At 46.6% G+C, this 25326-nt stretch overlaps 1 protein-coding gene across 1 annotated transcript in view; it reads left to right on the top strand.

The window, feature by feature from the left end:
- Nucleotides 1–25326, top strand: part of LOC146869600 (E3 ubiquitin-protein ligase TRIM39-like) — a 100418-nt gene that overhangs the window by 53411 nt on the left and 21681 nt on the right. Inside the window, exon 4 of the mRNA XM_085608304.1 lies at nt 6767–6789. Coding sequence (XP_085464430.1) covers nt 6767–6789 — 23 coding nt within the window. The remainder of the gene's footprint in view (nt 1–6766; nt 6790–25326) is intronic.

Genomic DNA, 25326 nt, shown 5'->3' with positions numbered 1-25326 from the left:
GGGCAAGGGTCCGTGGATGCTCCAGAGTAGATGGAGTTCATGATGGCTGTGGTGCTCTGTGTGGTGAGCAGTTACCATACGGTGAGCAGGTGGTTGTGTGTGGGGGTCAGTTGTCATGAGGAGGCTGTATAGGTCGGTGGGTTGGGGTTCAAAGCTGCTGTGGATGGTGGATATCTTGTTGTGGAAGTAGTCAGCCAGGGTGTTGTGAAGACCCTTGGAAGGGGAGATGGTATTCTCGGTGGCTGAAGGGCAAGAGGGCTCTCTGGCGATGTTAAAGAGTTCCTTGCTGTGGTTGAAACTGGCTTTGATGCAGTCCACGAGAGCGCATCTTTTCTTGTCTTTCTGGCGTTGATGGTATTTGTTGAGGGCTGACGTGAAGGTGACTCGGTCTGTAGGATCTTTTCTGATGCGCCAATGTTTTTCTAGGTACTTGCAGTCATGTTTCATGGTCCTGAGTTCTGGTGTATACCAGATGGCTTGTTTGGTGGATCTCCTGGTCTTGTCAGGCTTGATAGGGGCGACTCTGTCCGAGCAGTAGGAGAAACTGTTTGGTAAATAAAACAGAAGAAGGGAGTGAAATACTCCTGTTGTGTTCAGCATTAAATGTATAAGTGAGACACCCATTATCTCCTGGCTGAGTCAATGCACTGTGACTGCATGTGCATACAATCCACAGAGATGGTTAATTTACATCGTCCTACTTTATGGTGAAAGCCCAATTCAAAATACCAATAGTGGAATGTACGGTGACCTCTTACAGTGTTATATACAGGTTAATGCAACACACCAAGCAATTGCAATGACAGTAATTAACATATGGAAACCAAGGAGTAAAATGGGAAAAAATCCGAGCCAAAATCTCAGAATTTGGAAAAAAAACAAATTCCTCCCTTTCTAAGAAGTTTGAAAATATCTGTTCTAAAGCAGTTACTTTTCTCCTGATGCAGGTGGCCCCTTACATTTGCATGCACCGATCTCTTCTTGGGGGTAACAGCTATATAAGTAGACATTTGGAATGGGTAATGGCAAGCTCGCTGGGTTCTTTCTTTTTTCACTCGAGATAAAGATGGAGATTGTCACAGAAAACTCTTTAATTTGAAGAAGAGTGACAATTTTATATTAGAGGTAACACTTGTTTATATTACAGTGTGTGCGACATGCATGCCTGCAAATTGCTGCCCGGCAGCAAAGAAATTTGATTTATAACTCGATTGTCGTGAAACCCTGAACGGCAAATTGAATTCCTCACCAGTATGCCTTAGGGTGGGATTAGCGGTATAAACCTCCTTAATGTGGTCATGTGCTGTTACTTTAACAGTGATGCTCTGCTCAAATAGGTTGATTAGTTTACAGCAAAGAAGCTTCCTGAGAAACAGCTGCATGTAAAGGGCACTAGATGAGGGCGACGGAGAGCATCCCTCTGAGGGGGGGGCGACGGAGAGCATCCCTCTGAGGGGGGGGCGACGGAGAGCATCCCTCTGAGGGGGGCGACAGAGAGCATCCCTCTGAGGGGGGCGACAGAGAGCATCCCTCTGAGGGCGACAGGCAGTATCCCTCTGAGGGCGACAGGCAGTATCCCTCCCTGGTCCCACAAACCGTGTAAGTTAAATTAGTTTTTAATGACCATTACCTGTCAATGTTGGTTCAAACACGTAATTTACCAGTCAGTCTAAACACATGTTCAAATGCCATGTCTGCTTTTAGGAAAATGATAGATAATAAACCTTTGTTTCCCCGGGTGACTAATTTAGGACTCAAGCCCACCACCAATGTAGCTAAAAGCTTGTCATATAGTTTTGTGTCGGTGTTGAGATATGAAATGGGAGCGGTAAGACCTGCAATCCAGGGGGGGCTCATCCTTCTTACGAGAGAGGGCTACTCTTACCTCCTGCTAGAATGGTGGACCCTGACCATTGATCTGACCTCGCGACTCATTTTAGGATGCTTTTCTGTGATCTTTGATGGAGCCTCTCTCGTAATTACAGAAAGGTGACTCCTGACCTGTTGATGAACCTCTTGTGTCAGTCGAGGATGATGGCCCATGACCTGTTGATAAACCTCAAACTGTCCTATTTGTTTGGGTTATCAGATAATAGTGGTCCTCTGCTTGCTACCACCCACTAAGTCAGTAACTATACTGTCTATCAATAGACAATATACAGATGTGGGGAGCAGCACCCTCAAAGATCGTACAATTCCAGAGAAACATGTAAATAACAAACAATATTTTTTTTATATATAAAAATTCAATGTTTACTTGAAAGATATTTTCTTTGACACATTCTGAATCATATTGAACCTAAAACACGATTTACATCATGTCAGAGTTTTATATCACAAATGCTGGTTCTCTGAGAGTGGTCATCAAGGTGTAGTCATTTGTTGTGAATCAATATAGCAACTACAGCGCACACGGGGTTCACAGTTGTAAACATCAATCTTCAAGTGCTTCACAATTATTTCTATTATAGTTTATATTCTCTCTTAGAGTTATTCTCTATTTCTAGTGAGGACCCTTTCCTCACCTATAAGGAAGCCAGCAAACGGGGATCCTAGCTCTGGAACTGAAATATCTGTCTCCATCAGTGCTTTGTGGGTCTAGACACTGTTCAGAGAGACACCTGGCACAGTGTCCTGGGTTTCTCACTAATATTTGTCCTAGTATTTTTAGATGTAGATTAATATTCAAGAGCTCCTTCTCTGGAACTGGTCCTGTGACCAGGGACGGTGTGCCAGGGCTAGCGGAAGTGACATCACACACTCTTTGACCTTAATGAAGTGATATGACCCTTGACCCTAAATGTCTCCAGGAAGTTGTGTCACATGACCTTAACGCTGAAGACATTACAATATTTGACATCACTGAAGTTCTGTGTTAACTGCATGGTTAGTATTACACAACACAGAGCAATGGCCATTTTAGAAACCATCTATATTAGGGTTGTAGCCTGATCTTTGAAAGTGGTGGGAAGTAATACTTGCCCTGAATTGCAGTGAGCCCGATTTCCTTTTGTGTACCAGGGGTGGGGGGAGTGGGAGTTGGGGCAGACGTTCTCCCACTGAAAAATGTTTTAAAAAAATGGAGGCTACTAGGTTATAAAACTAACAATTTTCACATACGTTTATTTAAAAGCCAGCAGTTCTGAGAGGGCCCTCGTTTATATTGATGTACTTTCAAGGTGTGTCAAGCCATTGAAACCTGACCCTCCCAAGGTGTTCACCCTATTGTTTTCAGAATTTACTATGGATGCCCCCTCAGGTCAAAAATCACCTCCATTGTGCCAGTACCTGCATTTTGTCACATATTACCTACAATGTCCCAGTGTCAGAAATTTGCAATTGATGCCATCACATACCTTGGGTTGGTGAATTTTCAAAGTGGTGAGGGGAAACGGTTCATCTTGATTATAACTCAAGCTAACGCAGCAAGAAAGCCTGAGTTAAAAGAGTAGGTGCGACAGGTTCTCTCTCTCTCTCTCTCTCAATACATTTTTAGAAAGCGTATTACGTTTTTTCTAAAGGGTGCAAATGGTACCCTCCTGAACTTAGCATAATGCACAGGCAGACTCAAAATTCACCCTACTCTCAAACAGATACTCTCTCTGCCCTCACTCAGGTGCCAAGCTTTCTCTGCACTCGCACAGCTCACCTTGCACATCACTCACCCAGGCACCACACGTAATAAGGGTCTGTTTGTGGTGTTATCATATCTTATGGCTCAGACAATTATAATCGGTTCCTTCGAACCGTATAGAATCTTTGCATGACCTCCACCATTCCTAGACTGCACTATGACAAGTGACCCAATTTCCAACTGCCTTCATGCAGCCATCACATTAAGGTGCAGAAAAAGCTTTGCCAATCGAGACATTAAATGTTTCTGGATTTGCTCCCACATAATTCTAGAAAGTAATTTAATAAAAAATTAGCTAACATACGACCACAGGATGCTTGCTTAATACTTTAAAATATTTACTATCCTGAAGTCCTACATTAATGAACCAAAATAAGGCCAGGGGACACTTGCTTATTATTCTAAAAGTTTACCATTCTTTAAGTTGTACTGTATTACATCGCATGGCCTTCTTCGATCGTCTCCAAGGTTGCATGGTTACACTTAAATGATGACATCTACATTTTACCACTTGGTGTCAGTCCTCAAACAAGAAAATGTATATTTTTGTGGCTCACTCATTTGACTTCCCCTTGTGATTTTATCTTTTACTGATCCTTAGTTTACTACTCTCTACACCCTTTAATTTTATGGACCATTTTCATGATGTTTTTAGGTCTCGCCTAACCCAGAGCATGCGCTGGTCTGGCGAGACTTATTGAGAGGGCTCCAAAAAGTGCTACCCGGCTAGCCTAGAGCTACAGTGCATGTGCGCGGGCGTGCACGCTGAGCTTTACCGCGATTACTTTCACTTTCGCGGCCCCACGGCCGCTTTGAGGTTTGATCGTGATCGCTATCGCGATCACTTTCATTTTCTTGGCCGCAGGGCCGCTTTGCATAGCCAATAGGTCTCGCTTTTGGGACCTTAAAAGTATTTAGTTATGCAACTGTTGCATGGCTAAACACTTATAAGGTCCCAAAGGCGAGACCTATTGGCTATGCCAATGCTTGTTTACCATATTCTGAATGTCTGCTAGTGTATCCCTTTTGTCTGTTTACCAGGTTAATTTACTGTCTTGTTAAACCTATTAAGAAAACAATCCTGTAAAATTGTTTATTATAATAACCGCTACTTCCATGCCCCTCACCCTCGTCATTGCTACTCCCGGGGCTGGGCATGATGAGGCGGGATCAGTAGAGCGAATGAAGGAAAGGCAGCAAGAAAATGACCAATCCCTGCATGGCTTTATAATAAAGGCATACTCTGATTGGCCATGTTCTTCTGTAAAGCCAAACCTCCCACCCCAATGCTTCCTCCATGACTAGGCCTACTCCTCACCTCTTGAGCCAATCCAGGCGCTGCTCCACAGCATAAGAGCAGCATCAGGATTGGCTGGAGTAGGCTAAGTCAGCGCTCCTTAAGAGACCAGGGAGGCTGCGGCTGTGATCCTCGGCTCTCTAACGTTGTGTTGTTAGGAGAGGCCTTTTGTGCGCCTTTCGGGTTGGTTGTGGGAAGATACCCTTACAACCCGACATTCACACTTACATGTCTTCAGACCCATACGCTCTTCCGGTGCTGTCTATAATGATGCCCCACCCCCACCCACTCATAAATTAAAAGTTTACTGCCTACAATGTGCACCTGGTCCGCGGCTGAAATAAAAGCACCCCGGCCAGGAATATAAACCTTCTAAATGCATTTTTGGGGCCAAAGGGTAACAAGTACAGGGGGGCGATGCCCTGACACCCCCATAGAGAAACCACCACTGGGTGAAATTACATCAGAACTAGAATTTTGTAATTGTTGCCCTCCCCTCCTGTCTCATGGTTTTCCTCCCTTATGCCAAGAAGCATCTCCAATGAGCTACTGCCAGCATTTTACCACGGGTGCCCCTAGGCCAAAGAATTGCCTCAAGTGTGCCAGGATTACTTAGTTGGTTTCCATTATGCCAAGAATTCCCTCCAGCATGCCAGAAGCAATAGTTTTCACAGTTGCCTGTCATGCTAACAATTGGCTCCAGTATGCCAGGGGTAGAATTATTCCATGGGCCCCTCTCTAAGCCACGAATTACCTTCAGTATGTAAGGGCCAATGGCAGACTAGCAAGCATAACATCACATTCTCACACTCATTCTTACTCGCACTCCATCATTAAATCTCACTTGCACTCATTTATTCTCACTCACTGTAACTCACTCTCACTCATTCTTACTCCAACACACACTCATACTCACTTGCTCTAACTCCGTCATTCTCGCACACACTCACTCACTCATTCTCTCTCCTTCATTTACACACATTCAGATTCCCTCTTACTCATGCTTTTTCAGTCATGTGCACTCGCTCTTATTGTCGCTCATTCTGACTCACTCATACTCACCTACACTCAATCTCACTTACACTCACTCACTGCCTTTTAGTGGCTCTCACTCACTACCCCTCACTCACACACTCTCATGCTTCCACATACAGAAATACACTGAAACACATTCTCTTTCACACAGACACACTCTCTCCAGCAGCACGCACACTACAAACGTTTAAAACATGTTTTTACTTAAGACATCTGCCACTAAAGTTCTTACTCTAGAACCTGGTGCCTCATTTTTTTTTTTTTTTTTACACTAATAGTGATTCACTATTAGTGTAATAAAGAATTGGCAGGAAACGAAGGTGGAGCACGACTAAGGGCGGGCAGCCTCTGTCTTCTTGGTACTCAGTTTGCTACCTCTGAGGCCAAGGGCCACACAAGCAGTGCCAGGGGTCTGAAGGGACAAGCCAGGAGTCACAGCCGAGACCCCTGGCAATCCCTAAATGATGTCCATGCATGTGACCCTGTTGAGAACATCATACAATGTGTCAAGTGACTCCATTCAGAAAATCAGAATGTGTTATATTTTGTGACTCCATTCAGAATGGCACTTCTCTATTTCATTGCCATTTAGAATATCATTGTCTGCTATGTCATGTGACCTCATTCAGAATATCACATTCTGTGCTATGTCATGTGATACCACAGAATGTGCTGTCATGTGCCCCAGTCACTGTTTTTTTAACCATAGATAGAAAAGTTTCATTCCTAAAAATACTGCCATAACTGTAGCATCTCCCCATAGAAATTGATTTCTCTGTGTTTGTTTCTCTGTTTTGCAGGATGTCAGGAGCACCCTAAGCAGGTAAGGCTGGTTTATTATTCTCCTCTCTGTGTAAGGAGCAGGTCTCGCTGCTGCTTTGTGTAAATACCACCACTGAGTGCCTCCGGTTTTCCTCAATTCAGAGTTGTGTAAAATCTCATTTAAAATTTCCTAACTATGATGCCATTCTTCAAAACATCTCTTCAATGCTTCCCAACATCATTGAAATGTCATTAAAGCCATATTCAGCCCTCATTCTTTAGTAAATTCCCTCCAATAAGAAGAGGTCTCGTCCAGTTCTCATAAACCTCATTGTAATCCTCAGATCTGCTCCTAATCCTAAGAAATAATCTCTCTAGTCTGCAGTGGCCTCCCTCCAGTCCATAGCATCCTCTTGAGTCTTTAGAAGCCTCATTACAACCCTCAAACCTCTGCCCAGGTCACTGACCACTCATTCCAGGCACCTAATCCTTCTTCAAGTCCTCAGACTTCCTTTTGTGTCTTCTAAAGCCTCATTTCAGTCTTTTTATTTTTTATTTTTTTATTTTTTTTTATTTTTTTACGGTCTTTATGTATCAGTTTTGGTAACAGCACAGATTCAAACAATAAACATCACTGGCTCAGCGTCATGTCATTTATCAATGAAAACAGTGGGGTGTAGTTAAGTGGCATCGCATTTCTGAAAAAAGATGGAGACATTTCTTTACAACTACTGCATCATGGTCACACCGCTGGCAAGGGTGTCTGATCCTACATGTCTCAGATCCTGTGGGCTGCTGGGGGAGGGTGTCTGATCCCACTCGTCTCAGTTCCTGTGGGGGAGGGTGTCTTATCCCACATGTCTCAGTTCCTGTGGGCTGCTGGGGGAGGGTGTCTGATCCCACTCGTCTCAGTTCCTGTGGGCTGCTGGGGGAGGGTGTCTGATCCCACATGTCTCAGTTCCTGTGGGCTGCTGGGGGAGGGTGTCTGATCCCACATGTCTCAGTTCCTGTGGGCTGCTGGGGGAGGGTGTCTGATCCCACATGTCTCAGTTGCTGCGGGAGGGTATCTGATCCCACATGTCTCAGTTCCTGTGGGCTGCTGGGGGAGGGTGTCTGATCCCACTCGTCTCAGTTCCTGTGGGGGAGGGTGTCTGATCCCACATGTCTCAGTTCCTGTGGGCTGCTAGGGGAGGGTGTCTGATCCCACATGTCTCAGTTCCTGTGGGCTGGTGGGGGGGGGGGGGCTGACTCCAGCCCTCTCATCCACCTTCCCTCGCCTACAGAGACTGCCCCCACATCTCAGTTTCCTGTGGAGTGTCTCCATTCCTGAGGGGTCCTTCCACAGGCCTCATGGCATGGAGGTGACACACACGTGTGCTGCTTGTTTACTGGGTAGTCTTGTTAGTTCATTATTAACAGAGCTTAATGAGGCATCCTACCTGTCAAATAGGTATTCTGTTGTGAGGCTAACGATCCAATCTCCTCAAAGCCTTAACAGATACACGACTTCGGGATCACTTAACAAAATAATTCAAGCTGGAGGTGGACCACATAAAATAACTGCACATGGTTTCAACACTGATTGCAGAACAGAATTTAAGGTTCCAGTCATTTTCACAAGGACAATGTGGAGCACCAAGGCTGAATGAGCGCAGGACCACAGGCAGCCTGGCTGCCTGGCTGTAGTGACCCAAAAAGCTGCAGGGTATGGAAGAACCAGAGGTGTGCAAGGAAAAACAAGCTGTGTCCTGCTGGACAACATTTATCTGTGAGCGAGATTTAAAATACGGAATGGGTGTAACTCATAGAGATTTGAATAGTGAAGTGAGATTCCTGAGTGCAAGTGTAACTGCCCCATGGCCCACTATTCTCCTGTGGAACACAACAGCTTTGGGATGGTGGGGCCCCTGTATTACCTGCAACTATGGAGTGGATTTTTCTCGCAGCTGGCACAACACTTCTGAGCGACACACGGCTCTGGAGAGATGTCAAGTGATGTTCTGTCGAATTGTGGCACTGAAAGGTACTCGCAGTGTGGCTCATGTTAAGAACCAATTTTCCAGACGTTAAGCAGTTTATATTTTATTGATTGTCACCCCGGACTGAACCAGTGGGCCCAGCTCCAAGGGTGACTAGTGCCATCTGAAATGTCCTGAACCAGGGTACTGCACATGCACATTAGTACCATCAGTGTTATTTTTCTCTTAAAACTTTCCTCTAATACTTTTACAACTATGACACCAGTCCAGCGTAGGCTGGCTCTAGTTTCAACAAGGGCACCAGTCCAGCGTAGGCTGGCTCTAGTTTCAACAACGTCACCAGTCCAGCGTAGGCTGGCTCTAGTTTCAACAACGACACCAGTCCAGCGTAGGCTGGCTCTGGTTTCAACAAGGACACCAGTCCAGCGTAGGCTGGCTCTGGTTTCAACAAGGACACCAGTCCAGCGTAAGCTGGCTCTAGTCTCAACAAGGACACCAGTCCAGCATAGGCTGGCTCTGGTTTCAACAAGGACACCAGTCCAGCGTAGGCTGGCTCTGGTTTCAACAAGGACACCAGTCCAGCGTAGGCTGGCTCTAGTCTCAACAAGGACACCAGTCCAGCGTAGGCTGGCTCTGGTTTCAACAAGGACACCAGTCCAGCGTAGGCCGGCTCTGGTTTCAACAAGGACACCAGTCCAGCGTAGGCTGGCTCTGGTTTCAACAAGGACACCAGTCCAGCGTAAGCTGGCTCTAGTCTCAACAAGGACACCAGTCCAGCGTAGGCTGGCTCTGGTTTCAACAAGGACACCAGTCCAGCGTAGGCTGGCTCTGGTTTCAACAAGGACACCAGTCCAGCGTAGGCTGGCTCTAGTTTCAACAAGGACACCAGTCCAGCGTAGGCTGGCTCTAGTTTCAACAAGGGCTCCAGTCCAGCGTAGGCTGGCTCTAGTTTCAAGCAGTCGCATGCTCGTGGTCTTTGTAGAGCTGAGAGGGGAGGGGTGGGATTCACACGGAAATGGGAATGATCAGATCACATCCGAGAGGCACCCGCCTTACTTTTCAGGTCCATTTCGCTCACTTCTCCTCTATCCTCAGCTCTTAGGTGCCTGAACACTGTGGGTCGGGGACTTTCTGGCCGTGACACAGGATTCAGGTGATTCCTTCCTGGAGCACAGACCATTGGAGAGCTTTGAAATCTGCAAAAGAAAGACCCGTTTATTGTCGCCTCCCCTAGTCCTCATTTCGCCATCACCACCGCCCCTGACTAGCATCATATCGTTCACACACAGATCAGAGTGCCTGGCCCTATGTCTTCAACGGGCTTAGTTTTTGTCCTTGATTCTCCTAGCCATGATGGCATCAACATCTTCTGGGGTTGGTGTCCACCTTGGATAGTGAGGAATGATGTACACCACCGTTCTCTCCATGTGCAGTTGGCTTGGAGCTTGTTCCGTCAAGGTGTGAAGCATCAGCAAGTAAACCCACAAGAAGTAAGTAGATGGCTAGATCAATGTTCTGATGTTATGACGTGCAATTTGCGTTTCTGTTACAAGGGTTCGCATAACCTGGGTCGGGTAATCAGCCATTTCTTGTCCCTGAAATGGCGGCCCATTGTCTGTTCTTAATTCACTAGAGATGCTGAGGGCTGCTATTTATTTTTTGAAGTTTTGGTGTCCCTTTCTCTGCTGACATCTACCTCTCTCCTGGACCTCTGGGTATTTTTTAGAATCATCAGTGTCTGCCACCCATCGGGAAAGTTCCGAAATACAGCAGTCCCTCAGACCCAGGGAGCATTCAAGATGTCTTCAGAGATAGTGGGCAGCGAGGACTCTGTTTGGTTGAGTGAGCATTCTCTCCCTGTGTTCTCCACAAGGTCATCCAAAGGCAGGGACCGTACCTCTGTGCAGTCTATTTTTCATTTTCATGATCCTTTGAAGGTCCAACTGGGCCAGTTGTGCTCTTGCATCGCCAATGCTTGCAGGATCATAATGTGATGGCCTTGAAGGAGGCAGCCTTCTGACAGTGCTTAATTTGTGAAATATAAAGTCCAGGTGCTCAAATATTTGTCGCCTTTGCACTTTTTTTTATGCAAATGTCGATGGGACATCAAAATAAAAAAGTAAACACTTCATAAAGTGTAAGCTGAAATCAGGCTTGGCTCATTCTCTTTATTTTATTTCCATACTTCGTGGTACTCATATTAGCGATCTCAAAACACAAAAGGCACGTTGTGATAAGATGAGCTTTCAAGACCATCTGATCGTATTAAAACAGTAAAAGCAAATCTCAAATACTAAACGTTAACTGGATGCAAGTGTGCAGTCTTCAGATGAGGCTTCAATATACAGTAAAAAAACAGAAGTTCTGCTGCACATCTTATTAATTCCCAAATAGGGTTGGTTACCTTGGCGAGGAAATCCTCGCCATTGTTTTTGTTAAACATTTTTTAAATATCAGCAATATTTCAATATTATTTCCAGCCTAGTGAGGCGACCACCAAACACAAATGCACAGTTACAGAACTGAAGTCTGATGTATAAGGAGGGGAGGTGCGATTCCATTAATTTCCCTCTCAGAAGACACTACTGCAAAACTGCAAATGACAAGGAACTCGGCTATTAAAATGGTACATTCTTAATAATACTTTCTTCGTTAGACAAGACCGTAAACAAAAATATGTTTATGATGGAAAATCTGACACTTCAAATCACTGCCTATTCAATCCCAAGGGCGCTTGAAACGAGTTTGTGACATCCCACAAAAGGCCACATTTATTATCTACCTGGAAGTTACCCCTGTGCATATTAACATCACCGGAAGGGAAATGTAAAATCATAACACGGCAGACTGTAAAGAGATGCGCGCCAAACCGAATGTTCACTGGTTTACACGAGTATCGTTAAACCCACATTCAATTTCAGCAGAAATAATTCTACTTTCCAAAGAGACACCGTGGGAATATCTATACACTACAGAATATATCAAGACACGTTCCCATTTTTGTCTAAAATCCCCTCCTCTTGCTCTTCTGTACTAGTCTAGAAGCATGTGGATTGATGAGAAAAAGTAAATGTAAAGGGCATGGCCCTGCCTTTCCAGCAGCCTCCTGGCCTGAGGGCGGGAGCACTGCACACGGTGCCCCACCCAGTGCCATGATTGCTCGGGCCTCTGACTTTGTTCAGGTGACCGTCACCACCTGCAAGAAAAAGCAGCATTGGTTTTGCAGCGTGAATCTTTCTGGATTCACTATGCTGTGCATTATTCCGCCATTTAGTGGTTGGGTCTGGAATTGTAATCTTTTTTTTCCTTTTTTTTTTTCGTTGCCCAAAGCGATGAAAATCAAGTTTTCAGCTACACCGGACTACAGTTCAGGTGACCGGGACGACGAGGGAGAAGGTTCGCGACCAAGACCTCGACGTTCTACGGAGAATGCGCTCGCAGGGGGCTCCCTGAGCGCGGGGGATGGACAAAACACAGTTCAAGTTTAGCACCAATTGCCACCACAAATACGCCCAGAAGGACCAGCATCCAGTCTGCAACCTCTGCCTGCCGCTCGACCACAGCAGCGAAGGCTGCAACACGTGCTCAGCGTTTACACGGAAGACCCTTAGAGTAAGGGAGAGGCAGAGAAGTGCGAATCACAACATGCAGGGGCAGGGACCACCTCCATCGCTCCGAGACTTGGGCCTCTCTAGTGGAGAAGAGGACCACATCGCTGAAGTACCGGAGGACTGCACAGTCGTCTAGGTCCATTAGAAGACGTTGACGGAGGTAAGGGAGTCGTCGACCCCTAAACACTCGAGCAACACTCGAAAGGGTGAAGCTAAAGCCCCGAGCGACACTCGTAGAAGTGAAGCTAAGTCCTCGAAGGGAGCATTGCCGCCGAAACACTCGATGAAGGCAACAGCAACCAAGGACAGTCAGCCGAGCGGATCCTTCGAAAAGGACTCCCAATCGCCGAAAGCCCTCGAAAAACAAAGATCGTCGAAAGTTGCCCTCAAAAAGGACACCTCAGCACCGAGAAAGGAAGGGCCGACATCGTCGTCGGCGGCCCAGAAGACAGGCGCTCCAGCCCTCGACGCCGAACATGCCGCCAAGATGGAGAGGAAGAAAATGAGGCTCGAGGCCGAAATGGCGCGCATCCTGCAGCGGAAAAGGGACTTCGACGAGAAGATGAGCCAATACACCAACCCGCGCTCTAAGTCGAAAGAGACGACGAGGACGTCGAACAGCCGAAAACGCCTGAACCAGTCGAGGAACAGGGGGATGAAGACTATTATTTCGAGGTAGAAGGCAATGAAGATCTGCAATCCTACCGGGACTCGACGTCCTCCGGAGGCACAAGACCTAGAATGGCAGAATCTCAACGCAAAATCGCCAGAGGAAGGGGTAGATACTCACTCACCCTACGAGGCCCTCGCCGCCAGACGATATGGGGTCTACAACATGGTTGTCCAAAAGGCTGCATAGACGTATGGAGTGAAAATGGAAGAGGAGAAGGCCAAGACCTGTTTGGAGAGACTACTGCCTCAACAAACTAGGAGCCAATTCCTGCCCATGCTCCCTAATGTGCTGGATCAAGGAAGAGAGGCCTTTAAGGAACCAGCAATATGCAAGGCTGTGACGCCGAGAACAGAGAAGTATAAGCATTCTTCAAAGGACCCTGCATACATACCAGCCGACTCCATAATTGCAGCAACGGCTAGGAAGAGGGCCAATGTGCCCACTAATGCCGGCCCACCTCCAGACAAGGAGAGTAGGAGGATGAATCTCACAGGGAGAAAGGTGGAGAGAAATGCGATGCGCCAATTGATTGCCGCAAATTCCAACACACTCATCAACAGGCACGCGTGCCAACACTGGGATGAAGTGGGGCAGCTCCTAAAGAACAGTACCAACAAACAGCAGCTCACCTAGTAGAAGAAGGCAAAAGCATGGCAAACACATGCCTAAAATCAGCATTGGATGCTGCAGAAACATCAAGCAGACTGTTGATGATAGGGGTGACCGAGAGGAGACACGCATGGCTCAGAATTTCGGGATTCAAGCCAGAGGTGCAAAGCAACATCTTGAATACACCTTTTAACGTAGAGCAACTGTTCGGCACACCAGTGGACGAAACGTTGTCACCGCTCAAGAAGGACAATGAGACCGCAAGATTCATGGGAGCGTTGCAATTCAGAGGGATGAGAAGGGGCACACCCACAAGAAGGCCAAGTGGTAGAGGAGGCAATGTGTCTACCACATCGCACCAGACGTTCCAGCAAGGCTACCAAGGGAACAACCCAAGGCCAGCAGCAACAGGGACAGCAGCAGCAGAACTGGCAGTACCAGCCCCGGAGGCAGTCCTTTTGAGGGCGCGGAAACGGGCAAGGACCAACATGAAGGGGAGACCAACAGCCCTCATCCAAGTGACTTCACCAGGAAGCAGACCCCCACCCTAGCAACACCTCAGGGTGGGCGAAAAGACATAAAGGAAAACTGCAGCCGAGCGTTCAACAACAAACAGTACCTCGAACACTCAACACCGATAGGGGGGAAGAATAAAAGACTTCATCCAGGAATGGAGAGAGGTTACATCGGACAAATGGATACTAAACATCATACAATACGGATACTGTATAGAGTTAGAAAAACAACCTCCGAACAGAAAACCAAGAAGCAAGGCACACTCAGCGAAGTAGCTCTCGCTCTTACAACTAGAGGCACAAGAACTGCTCAGCAAGGAGGCAATACAGGTGGTGCCGAAAAAACAAAGGGGTTTACTCAACTTACTTCCTGGTTCCAAAAGTGGACGAAACACTAAGATCTATCCTGGATCTAAGGTTCTTAAACAAATTCATAAAAACTCAAAGATTCAAGATGACTTCCCTACAAGAGGTAATACCACCGATACGACAAGGGGACTTCATGGCTACTATAGATTTAAAGGACGCGTACTTGCACATCCCCATCAACCACAAACACAGGCGCCTGCTAAGGTTTGTGATCAACCAAAGCCACTACCAGTTCACTGTACTGGCATTTGGCCTAAAATCCGCACCAAGAGTGTTTACAAAATGCCTAGTGGCTGTCGCAGCACACCTACGAAGGCAAGGAATACACGTATACCCCTATCTCGACGACTGGCTCGTAAGGCAAGTTCGTACAGCCAATGCAGACTACACGATCCAGCAGGGCATACTGACACGACTGGGTTTCCCAATCCACTGGGAGAAATCGTCAACAGAACCAGAGCAAATCAAGATTCTTAGGGGCAGAGATCGACACCATACAGGCCAAAGTGTTCCCCAGCAGGAAGAGAACATTGGCGATACTGAAGGAAACGCGTCATTACCGAAAGGGGAAAGTTCTGACAGTGAGGACGGTGAGCAAGCTGATGGGAATGATGGCGTCCTGCATTCACCTAGTCCAAAATATTCGACTGCACATGAGGCCATTCCAGGAATGGATACAGCCGCAATGGCCACAGGCAACTGGGAGTTGGGAAGATCTAGTGGTTGTCACACACGCAGTGCATCAGGAAATAGCGTGGTGGAACTAACAAAACATATCACAGGGGAAACCATTCACACAACCAACTCCAACAGTGACCATCACGACTGACGCCTCCCAGCTAAGGTGGGGCGTACACATGAACAAGCTCAAGGTGAGGGGGCTATGGTCGCAACAGGATGCGGTCAAGCACATCAATTACGTGGAACTAAAATCGGTGTTCATAGCCTTAAAAGCCTTTCAGATGGAGCTGTACGGAAACAGGGTGTTGATCCAAACAGACAACACCACGACCATGTTCTACATCAACAAACAAGGAGGAACACAGTCAGTAGCGCTATCAGGGCTAGCAAAGGAGATATGGACATGGGCTATTCCACTGAGGATAGACCTACTAGCAATACATCTCCCAGGGAAGGACAATGTGAAAGCAGACACTCTGCAGGCAGACATCAGCATCCCACGAATGGGAGATCTACCAACAGGAATTACAGAAAGTATTCCGGAAGTGGGGTACACCAAAAATAGACTTATTTGCAACACACCAAAATGCAAAATGCCAACACTTCGCAACCAGGCCATCGGTCACAAGGGAATGCGCTATGGATAAGTTGGTCAAAGACATTTGCATACGCTTTTCCCCCGATGCCACTGATACACAGGGTATTCAACAAATGCAGGATCAGCAACATGTTACTGATACTGATAGCATCTCAGTGGGCCGAACAGTCATGGTTCTCACAAATAGTGGAGATGGTACAAGCACCAGCGCACATATTCCCAAGACGAAGGGACCGGTTAACAATGCAGAACGGGAGGGTGCTACACTCAGCCTGGCGGCATGGCTCCTGAAGACCTAGAGTTCGCCCACCTCAAGCTACTGGCGAGCACAATGGCAGTGCTCAGGGAGGCAAGAAGGCCTACCACAAGGAAATTCTATGTAGCAAAGAGGAAAAGGTACTCAGAATGGTGCATTAGAGAAGTTGCAAAAAAAGATCGCAAGGGAGTCAACAGCACTGAAATGTTTAACACACCTACTGCAAAGTAAACTAAGCTACACATCCCTAAGGGTACACTTAGCGGCGATTGTGGCTTACACAAGAGGAGAAACGGGGAAATGTTTCTTCACCTCACAAGTAGTAAAGAGATTCCTAGAAGGGGCAAAGAGAATCGCACCTCCAAACAGAATGCCAGCACCAGCATGGAACCTCAACGTAGTGCTGACCCAATTGATGAAGGCACCATTCGAGCCGATGCACAAGGCTACACTGCACATGCTCACACTAAAGACGGCCTTCTTAGTGGCTATCGCATCACTACGAAGAGTAAGTGAGTTGCAGGCACTAACTCTTCAAGAGCCCAACCTGCAGATACACAGTGATAGGATCGTAATGAGAACAGACACACACTTCATGCTAAAGATGGTGCCCCGTTTCCACATCAACCAAACAATCCAAATACCTAGTTTGTTCCAAAAACCAACCACAAGCACAGAGAGAGCGCTGCACACACTAGACGCCGGGATGGCTGTGATGCACCATATAGAAGGGACAAAGGAGTGCAGAAAGACAAAGCAACTCTTTGTTTCCTTTGCAAACAGTTTTTGGGGACGACCAGTTACCAAAATTACCATTGCACGATGGATTGCACAAACCCTACAACTATGCCACAAACAAGCTGGACAACTGTTACAAGGAGCAGCTTATGCTCATTCAACAAGGTAGAAAGGAGCAACGATTGTGTTTCTGGCCAACACACCGATTCAAGACATTTGCCAAACTGCAACATGGTCTTCAGTGCACACGTTCACTAAGCACTACTGTGTGGATATCCAAATGAACAAAGAAGCACAAGTGGAACAGAAGGTCTTACAACACATATCCAGTAACCAGTGCTCATCTTCCACCCAGCCACCACAATAAGGACAAACCGCTACAAAGTCTATGCACAGCATAGTGAATCCAGAAAGATTCACGCTGCAAAATGTATAGTTTCTTACCTGTCGGTGTAGTTTTGCAGCTTGAAGACTTTCTGGATTCACTAGCGAACCCACCCTCCTCCGCCAAGAGATGAGACAGTAGGAAAGGGATTTAACACATACAAGACTTTACAAAATAAGAGGAAAAACTAGAATAACACAAGACGGGGAAAAAAGAATCCGAAGATGGCGATCAAAGGTGGGAGCTTCCGGAGGAAGCACGTCGACGTCACGAAGGACACCAAATGGTGGTATTTCGACGCCCACCTGGGCCACGGGTAAATAAAAGGGAAAAAAGACTACAATTCCAGACCCAACCACTAGATGGCGGAATAAGGCACAGTATAGTGAATCCAGAAAGTCTTCAAGCTGCAAAACTACACCGACAGGTAAGAAACGATACGTTTTTAGGTCTCGCCTGAGACAGCGCTTTAGCGCTGCTCTCGCGAGAGCTTTTGTAAATGGTGGATCTGGAAGTGCAAACGAGTGCTTTCAGGCCTCCAAATACCGTGCATGTGCGCCGGGCGCGCGCACCATTTGGCAGCCTGCACACCATTTGCTTTCACTGTCACGGCCGCTTTGAAGTTTGATCGCGATCAGTTTCACTTTCGCGGCCGCTTGTTTGTCATGTGAGTCTTGTTTGCTCCTTGTGTCCAGTACTCACTGCCTCTGACCGTCCCTTCCCCTCCCCCTGCCTTTGTCAGCAGGGTTCCGTCCGTCCCTGTTTTCTAGTCTCCTTGTCCTTCCAGCCCATCTCACCCGGTCTGTTGCTGCCTCCACTGCTTCCTTGGCCGGTTGATCTTTTTCTCCTCTCCCCTGTGTGATCTTCAGACTGGATGTCTCTTTCGTGTCTGCCTCTGCCCGCCACCTTTCTGTCCCTTCGCCCTTCACTGTCAGTCGTTGACTGTATCTCAGCTGCATTGCTTGGTTTGCTTCACCCTTACTTGTCTCTTTGTTTTCTGCCTGTTATGATTCAGTGGCATGTGTGTTTTTGTGATGAGCTGTCTCACTCAGAGCTTATGGTTGTCAGTGCAGTGAGTACAGTCGAAGACCAAGGCACATGACAGCCGAGCTTCCCTTCACGCTGCATCACTGAGTCTCTGATACACATCTATTCACCAAAATGCCAGGGTTAGATGAAGTGGCGTCACGCACCCTTTTACCTCAGTGACTGACACCATATTGTTGTTCTCTTAGCCCCTCGGCTGTCTCTTCATTGCATCTGAGGGTCAATTGGAAGCACGAGCACTTTTAAAGCAAACACAAATAAAACAAGCATTTGCAATGCAATAGGTCTCGCATTTACGCGAGTTTGAGCTATTGGCATTGTAAATAACAATGCCTTTTATTTATGTTTTAAAAACAGAAAGAAAAAAGGCATTGTCATTTACAATGTCAATAGCTCAAACTCGCGTAAATGCGAGACCTAAGGCATTGCAAATGCATGTTATTACTTACTGCGGTTACTGATGGTGGCACTGCCTTTATTAAGAGGCCTGCTGCACTACTTCTTCAAAGTGCCCTCCTCAATGTCGTGCTAACTGGTGCTGGTGACTCGTGCAGTGTGTGTGTGCGGGGGCGTCGTCCACCGTCCGTCGAATGAAAAAGGTTACGCATGGCACACTGCCGTAGTCCCCTATTCCCATACAACCAAATGCAGCCCAATCAATGGACCGCATACCGGCAACACTGAAAGCAAGTTGATTCGCATCATGGATATGGATTTATTATCAACCTCGCTGTGCTCTCTCAGCAGCACTCTTCTTCTTCACCGAAGGACTCTGGAGACTGTAATAACACTGCAGCAAGGCAACTCTATTTAATTTACTTTGACACATAACGTGCAGACTGTAGTGCAGTCGTTGATGTAAGTTGGCAGTGTAGACCCGGCCCTGATAAAAAGGTGCTGGTGCTAAGCACCGGCACAAAAGTGATGAGATCAGGTCATTCCTGACATTATATAATGATGCTAATTTGTGACAAGAGTGGTCGTGAGTTTGTCAGTCACTTTTTAGGTCGAGCCTGAGCCAGCGCTCAAGCTCTACGAAGAGCTGTGGTAGTTCACTACGGAGAGCAGCTTCTCCCACTCCCCCACCCTTGTTTTTCATTTGCTCTTGTGTTTGTCCTTTGTAAATGCTGTCTTCTGATTCATTATGAGGCTTGTTGGTCCCTCCTTAGTACAGCCATGTTGTCATTTGTATCCTCCCGTGGCTACTGGCCCCTTTTTACTTGGCTGTTACACGGGGTGTGTACCATTTCCTCTATTCAGTTTCTCCGGGCTACGTGCTTCGCTTACATTTAGGGAATACAATAGGTCTCGCGTAAATTGGAGACCAGTTGCATTGCAAACGCTTGTTAAACTTGTGGCGCATCAGATTGTAAACTGTGCAAGATTCGCGGTTGGTGATTGTTCTCCGGCTGTAATTTGCCACATTTCTGAGTTGGACTGTTGTGCTAGCTAGTCTGTGACGAGGACTCCGGGTTCCCACGTAGTAGCTTGCTACCACATCCACATTTAGTGCCTCGTCAGGGACAGTAAGCGCTATATACATACCATACGGTACTCGAGAAGGACATGGCCCTTGACACACCAGCATTTCCTTTTCGAGTGAATCACGAACACACGTTGGTGTCCGCGACTGCCGGTCAGTCCCACAAGAATTCTGAGCAGACATTTTTTATTCTCCCTCACCGCTTGACTGCCCCAAGTGTGAACATTCTGGGCACAATTCCTCGAGTGACTGCCCCAAGTGTGAACACTCGGTGCACAATTCCTCGAGTGACTGCCCCAAGTGTGAACACTCCAGGCACAAATCCTCGATTGAGCAGCCCCAGCGAGATTCACAGGCACGCACGTAGTAGTGATCTTGGTGACATGTTCAGTCCTGTTGTACGGTACCTTGCAAATGTAAATTAAAATAAGTAGTGCGAGTCCGTACATTTGTATAATAATGGGCTCGGTTTGATTAGCCGTGTAAATCTGTGTTGCTAGCACAGGACGTTTGGCCAAATCTATCAGGCACCCGCCCGATTCTGAAGAGGAGCTCTTTTCGCCTCCCTCTGGACAGTGAGGAAGGAAGTCTGCAATGTCTGCTTGAGATGCGCTGAACTGCTGGCTTTAGCCCTTCCTTTTGATCAGCAAGTTAAATATATAGGTGTGAGTGGCAGGAAAGAGGCCTCTTAGCCAGGCACTAATTTGTCAACCCCCCCACCCCTCTTATGTTTTCTTCTAAGCAAAGAAGAGTCTTGCAAGTAGTTTTCCTGTGTGTGCACTTTACAATCCCTGGCCTCTGGTGTGGTTGTGTCACGTGTTAGCTGCATGCCTGTTCTCTGCATCATTGATGCTAGCAAGCACGAAGCGTGGGGCACGGGTGCGATGCGGTTGGGTCACCCGTTAGCCTCATACCTGTTCTCTGTGTGATTGATGCTAGCAAGCGCAAAGCATGGGGGACAGATGAGGTGTGGGTCACGCGTTAGCTGCATGCCTGTTCTCTGTGTGATTGATGCTAGCAAGCACGAAGCATGGGGGGACAGATGCGGTGTGGGTGGGTCACGCGTTAGCTGCATGCCTGTTCTATGTGCGATTGATGCTAGCAAGCGCGAAGCATGGGGGACAGATGAGGTGTGGGTCACGCGTTGGCTGCATGCCTGTTCTCTCTGTGATTGATGCTAGCAAGCACGAAGCATGGGGCACAGATGCGGTGTGGGTGGGTAACGCGTTAGCTGCATGCCTGTTCTCTGTGTGATTGATGCTAGCAAGCACGAAGCATGGGGCACAGATGCGGTGTGGGTGGGTCACGCGTTAGCTGCATGCCTGTTCTCTGTGTGATTGATGCTAGCAAGCACGAAGCATGGGGCACAGATGCGGTGTGGGTGGGTCATGCGTTAGCTGCATTCCTGTTCCCTGTGTGATTGATGCTAGCAAGCACGAAGCATGGGGGACAGATGCGGTGTGGTTGGGTCACCCGTTAGCTGCATGCCTGTTCTCTATGATTGATGCTAGCAAGCGCGAAGCATGGAGCACAGATGCGGTGTGTATCCGCCCTGGACCAGAGTTGGGAAGTTTTTCGTCATTTCTTTGCCTTCCTTCCCTGTAGGCTTTAGTCACTTCTTGGCGCGCTGGGGTCGATCGCCGTTAGTCATGCAGGGGAGATCCCGTTATTGAAGATGGGCTCTTATCTGCGACTCGCATCAGCTACCTCAGTTGGTGTTCAACACCAGAGAATTTGTTTGCCCTCTGATCGGTTACCGGTGACTCACAGCATGTTCCTTGGGCCTATGTTCCAGCCACCCTTCATTGGCCTACTTGCTCTTAAATCTTTCCCTACTTAAATGTGCTGTAATGTTAAGTCCTGTTCTGGTTGTTTAAATTACACTGTACACATGTCCAAATTATTGAGTTTTAAACTGATCAGCCAAGGCTCTGATAATGATTTAAATTGATTGCAAAGTGAATGTGACCTATTTTTCCAAAATGCAACATATAAAAAAAATAATAAAGTTGGTAATCACTTGGGCAAGCCTGGATGATCCAGTCGTGTGATGTGTGCCTAGGACTTTGGAAGAGATCGGTGAGCACCGGTTCAGGAATTGGATACTTCTTCTAAAGAAGGGGCCTGCATCCTTCTATGGGTGAGCACCGGCTCAGGAGTTGGATACTTCTTCTAAAAAAGGGGTCAGCATCCTTCCATGGGCGAGCACCGGTTCCGGAGTTGGATACTTCTCCTAAAGAAGGGGCCTGCATCCTTCCATGGGCGAGCACTGGTTCAGGAGTTGGATACTTATTATAAAGAAGGGGTCTGCATCCTTCCATGGGTGTGGCACCGGTTCAGGAGTTGGATACTTCTTCTAAAGAAGGGGTCTGCATCCTTCCATGGGCGAGCACTGGTTCAGGAGTTGGATACTTCTTCTAAAGAAGGGGTCTGCATCCTTCCATGGGCGAGCACTGGTTCAGGAGTTGGATACTTCTTATAAAGAAGGGGTCTGCATCCTTCCATGGGTGTGGCACCGGTTCAGGAGTTGGATACTTCTTCTAAAGAAGGGGTCTGCATCCTTCCATGGGCGAGCACTGGTTCAGGAGTTGGATACTTCTTCTAAAGAAGGGGTCTGCATCCTTCCATGGGCGAGCACTGGTTCAGGAGTAGGATACTTATTATAAAGAAGGGGTCTGCATCCTTCCATGGGTGTGGCACCGGTTCAGGAGTTGGATACTTCTTCTAAAGAAGGGGTCTGCATCCTTCCATGGGCGAGCACTGGTTCAGGAGTTGGATACTTATTATAAAGAAGGGGTCTGCATCCTTCCATGGGTGTGGCACCGGTTCAGGAGTTGGATACTTCTTCTAAAGAAGGGGCCTACATCCATCCATGGGCGTGGCACGTGGTTTCCTATAGCCATGACTGCTGATTGAAGATACGCGCTCTCCAAAGGATGGAGTTGTTCTAGCTCCCAGGTTAGTCATTGAAGTGTATAGCGCGTTGAGGGGAATGACCTATCTGTGGGCACCGCTAGCCTTAAGTATCAACAATGAGGCTACCACAGCTCTGGACCGTCTATGTTCACTCACTTGTACTCCATATCCACTAGCTTCAAAGAAATGGTCTTCACTTCTTTCTGCTTGCGGCACTACGCTAATGGTTTGTGTGGGGGCCTAAATCGTAATTCAGAGGATGCAGTGGCAATCCCCTGGTGGCATTATGCCTTTCCACAGTCCTCTTAGCCTGGTAGGGTGTCGTATATAAACTATGCAAACAATCCATTGTCAATGTCACACTGCATAACTTCAGCGTTATGCCTTCTATTCTCTGATTGGCTTTAGGCCTTGGTGAACTTGTAATTATGGTGGTGCAGTTTGCATAATCCCGAATGTTGCCAGATGCAAGCTTTCTCCAAATGTCTTATTATACAATTTTACTTACTGTATGCTCGCAGCTTATTCACTCAGTGTTTCACTAACATTTTGTAATCGAACCAGTGTCTTTATTATGCAAATTGTGCACTCCTATAAAGTGTCACACTAGACACCGGCACGTCTTAATCTAGATTGGGGCATTAAGCTCATCCAATCCTTCTTTGGTGCACTCATTCTTTTCAGATCCCAGAAGCTCGGCTGTTGTGCTGATGTTGGTCGTTTCACCTCTGTTGCTATATTAAGTGTTTGCTCCTTTTTAATGAGTTAGACTGTTGGGGAAAATAACTTGTTTTAAATTGGCTGTCGTGGTATTAACAAGAATTTCCAATGTAAATGTGACTGCACCAATGCTATAAAAAGTCCTATTTTAGTAAACGAGGTGCTTATTAATAACTTCTAGTTATCTTACAGTGAAATGACTGTAGATTGTCTCCATCCTTATAGTCATCTGAATATAATTGTATTAAATGTGCTTACCCCTCTCAAAAAAAACTACAATGATAAAATACACATAAAATAGCTGCTCCTTTGAACTAGGGCTCTAATTTATCGAAACCAAATATTAAAATGTATCTTCTGGTGGGTAACAAATCACACCCTAGTCATGAGCTCAGGCTCCATTTTTTAAGCTTGTATGTCAGACATGCACAGAAGAGATGGTCCCTACTACCGGGGGTTTCAGGTAACCTTTCCCCAGCTTTAATCATTATTATTAGCTGGCTTGGTGGAGTTCAGCTCCAGGTAGGTGTTGTTGCAATGTGGCCACCTCTGCCAGTCAGACAGATAGGTGATGGGCATTAGCTGTACGGCCAGTGTGTCACAAACTATATCTTTCAATGGGCATTAGCTGTACGGCCAGTGTGTCACAGACCATATATTTCGATGAGCATTAGCTGTACGGCCAGTGTGTCACAGACCATATCTTTTCGATGGGCATTCGCTGTACGGCCAGTGTGTCACGGACCATATCTTTCAATGGGCATTAGCTGGATGGCCAGTGTGTCACGGACCATATATTTCGATGTGCATTAGCTGTACGGCCAGTGTGTCACAGACCATATATTTCGATGTGCATTAGCTGTACGGCCAGTGTGTCACAGACCATATATTTCGATGTGCATTAGCTGGATGGCCAGTGTGTCACAGACCATATCTTTCGATGTGCATTAGCTGTACGGCCAGTGTGTCACAGACCATATATTTCGATGTGCATTAGCTGTACGTCAATGTGTCACAAACCATGTCTTCCGCGTGCTGAGGAATGGATAGAGTAGATGGTCTAGGTGTCCTTTTTTTTTGTGCAGCTCTTTGATCTCTGGAAATGTTGATGCCCCTAGATACATGGTCATGCACGTGTTCAAAACCCACCCAAACAAACTCTTTCCCTGAAACTTCATGCCCCAGACTTGGCCGGTTTCTTCCCTCTGAGAAGCACTGGGGATTCATTCATTGAATGTACATTGACTGACCTTGGCCTGCAGCTGTCACCAGCGCGTCGCTTCAATTGAGGGTCGCTGGCCCTCTTCCGCAGTCATTACCTGTAATGTTACTGTTTTTATTTATATATATATATATATATATATTCCACACGCACACCTTCGCAATTCCGAAAGAAATTCCTGGAATTTCTTTCGGAATTGCGAAGGTGTGCGTGTGGAATATATGGGAAACGGAGCCCATCCGGGACCGCCACGCGAGAAGCTCCAGACTTCCGTATCTTAGCGTTCGGATATATATATATATATATATATATATATATATATATATATATATATATATATATATATATATATATATATATATATATATATTCACTGAAAAAACCATAGGTTTCACACATGTTATAGTTAGCTGGACATTTTACTCGTAAAAAACCAATGAAATTGCCCCGTTATAGTTAGTGCAGGCAACTATAACTCACGCGACCGCAATCTTCTGCTGATGACATATGTGTCTTTATGAAAAAAAAATATTTGTAATATATGTATAGCTAAAAATGTATGGAAGAAGACATGGGCAAATAAGTGTCTAAATACAGTATTAGCATCAGCAGAGGATTGCGGTCGCGTGAGTTATAGTTGCCTGCACTAACTATAACGGGGCAATTTCATTGGTTTTTTACGAGTAAAATGTCCAGCTAACTATAACATGTGTGAAACCTATGGTTTTTTCAGTGAATTTGTACGGTTTTTTAAATGCTAAGTTACTTTACGCCATTCGTGGCGTGCGCGCCCACT

The sequence above is a fragment of the Triturus cristatus genome, chromosome 1_1 (assembly GCF_964204655.1).
Source record: "Triturus cristatus chromosome 1_1, aTriCri1.1, whole genome shotgun sequence".
In the NCBI taxonomy this organism is placed as follows: Eukaryota; Metazoa; Chordata; class Amphibia; order Caudata; family Salamandridae; genus Triturus; species Triturus cristatus.
The sequence above is the reverse complement of the archived record's forward strand: the minus strand, read 5'-3'. Positions and strand labels throughout refer to the sequence as shown.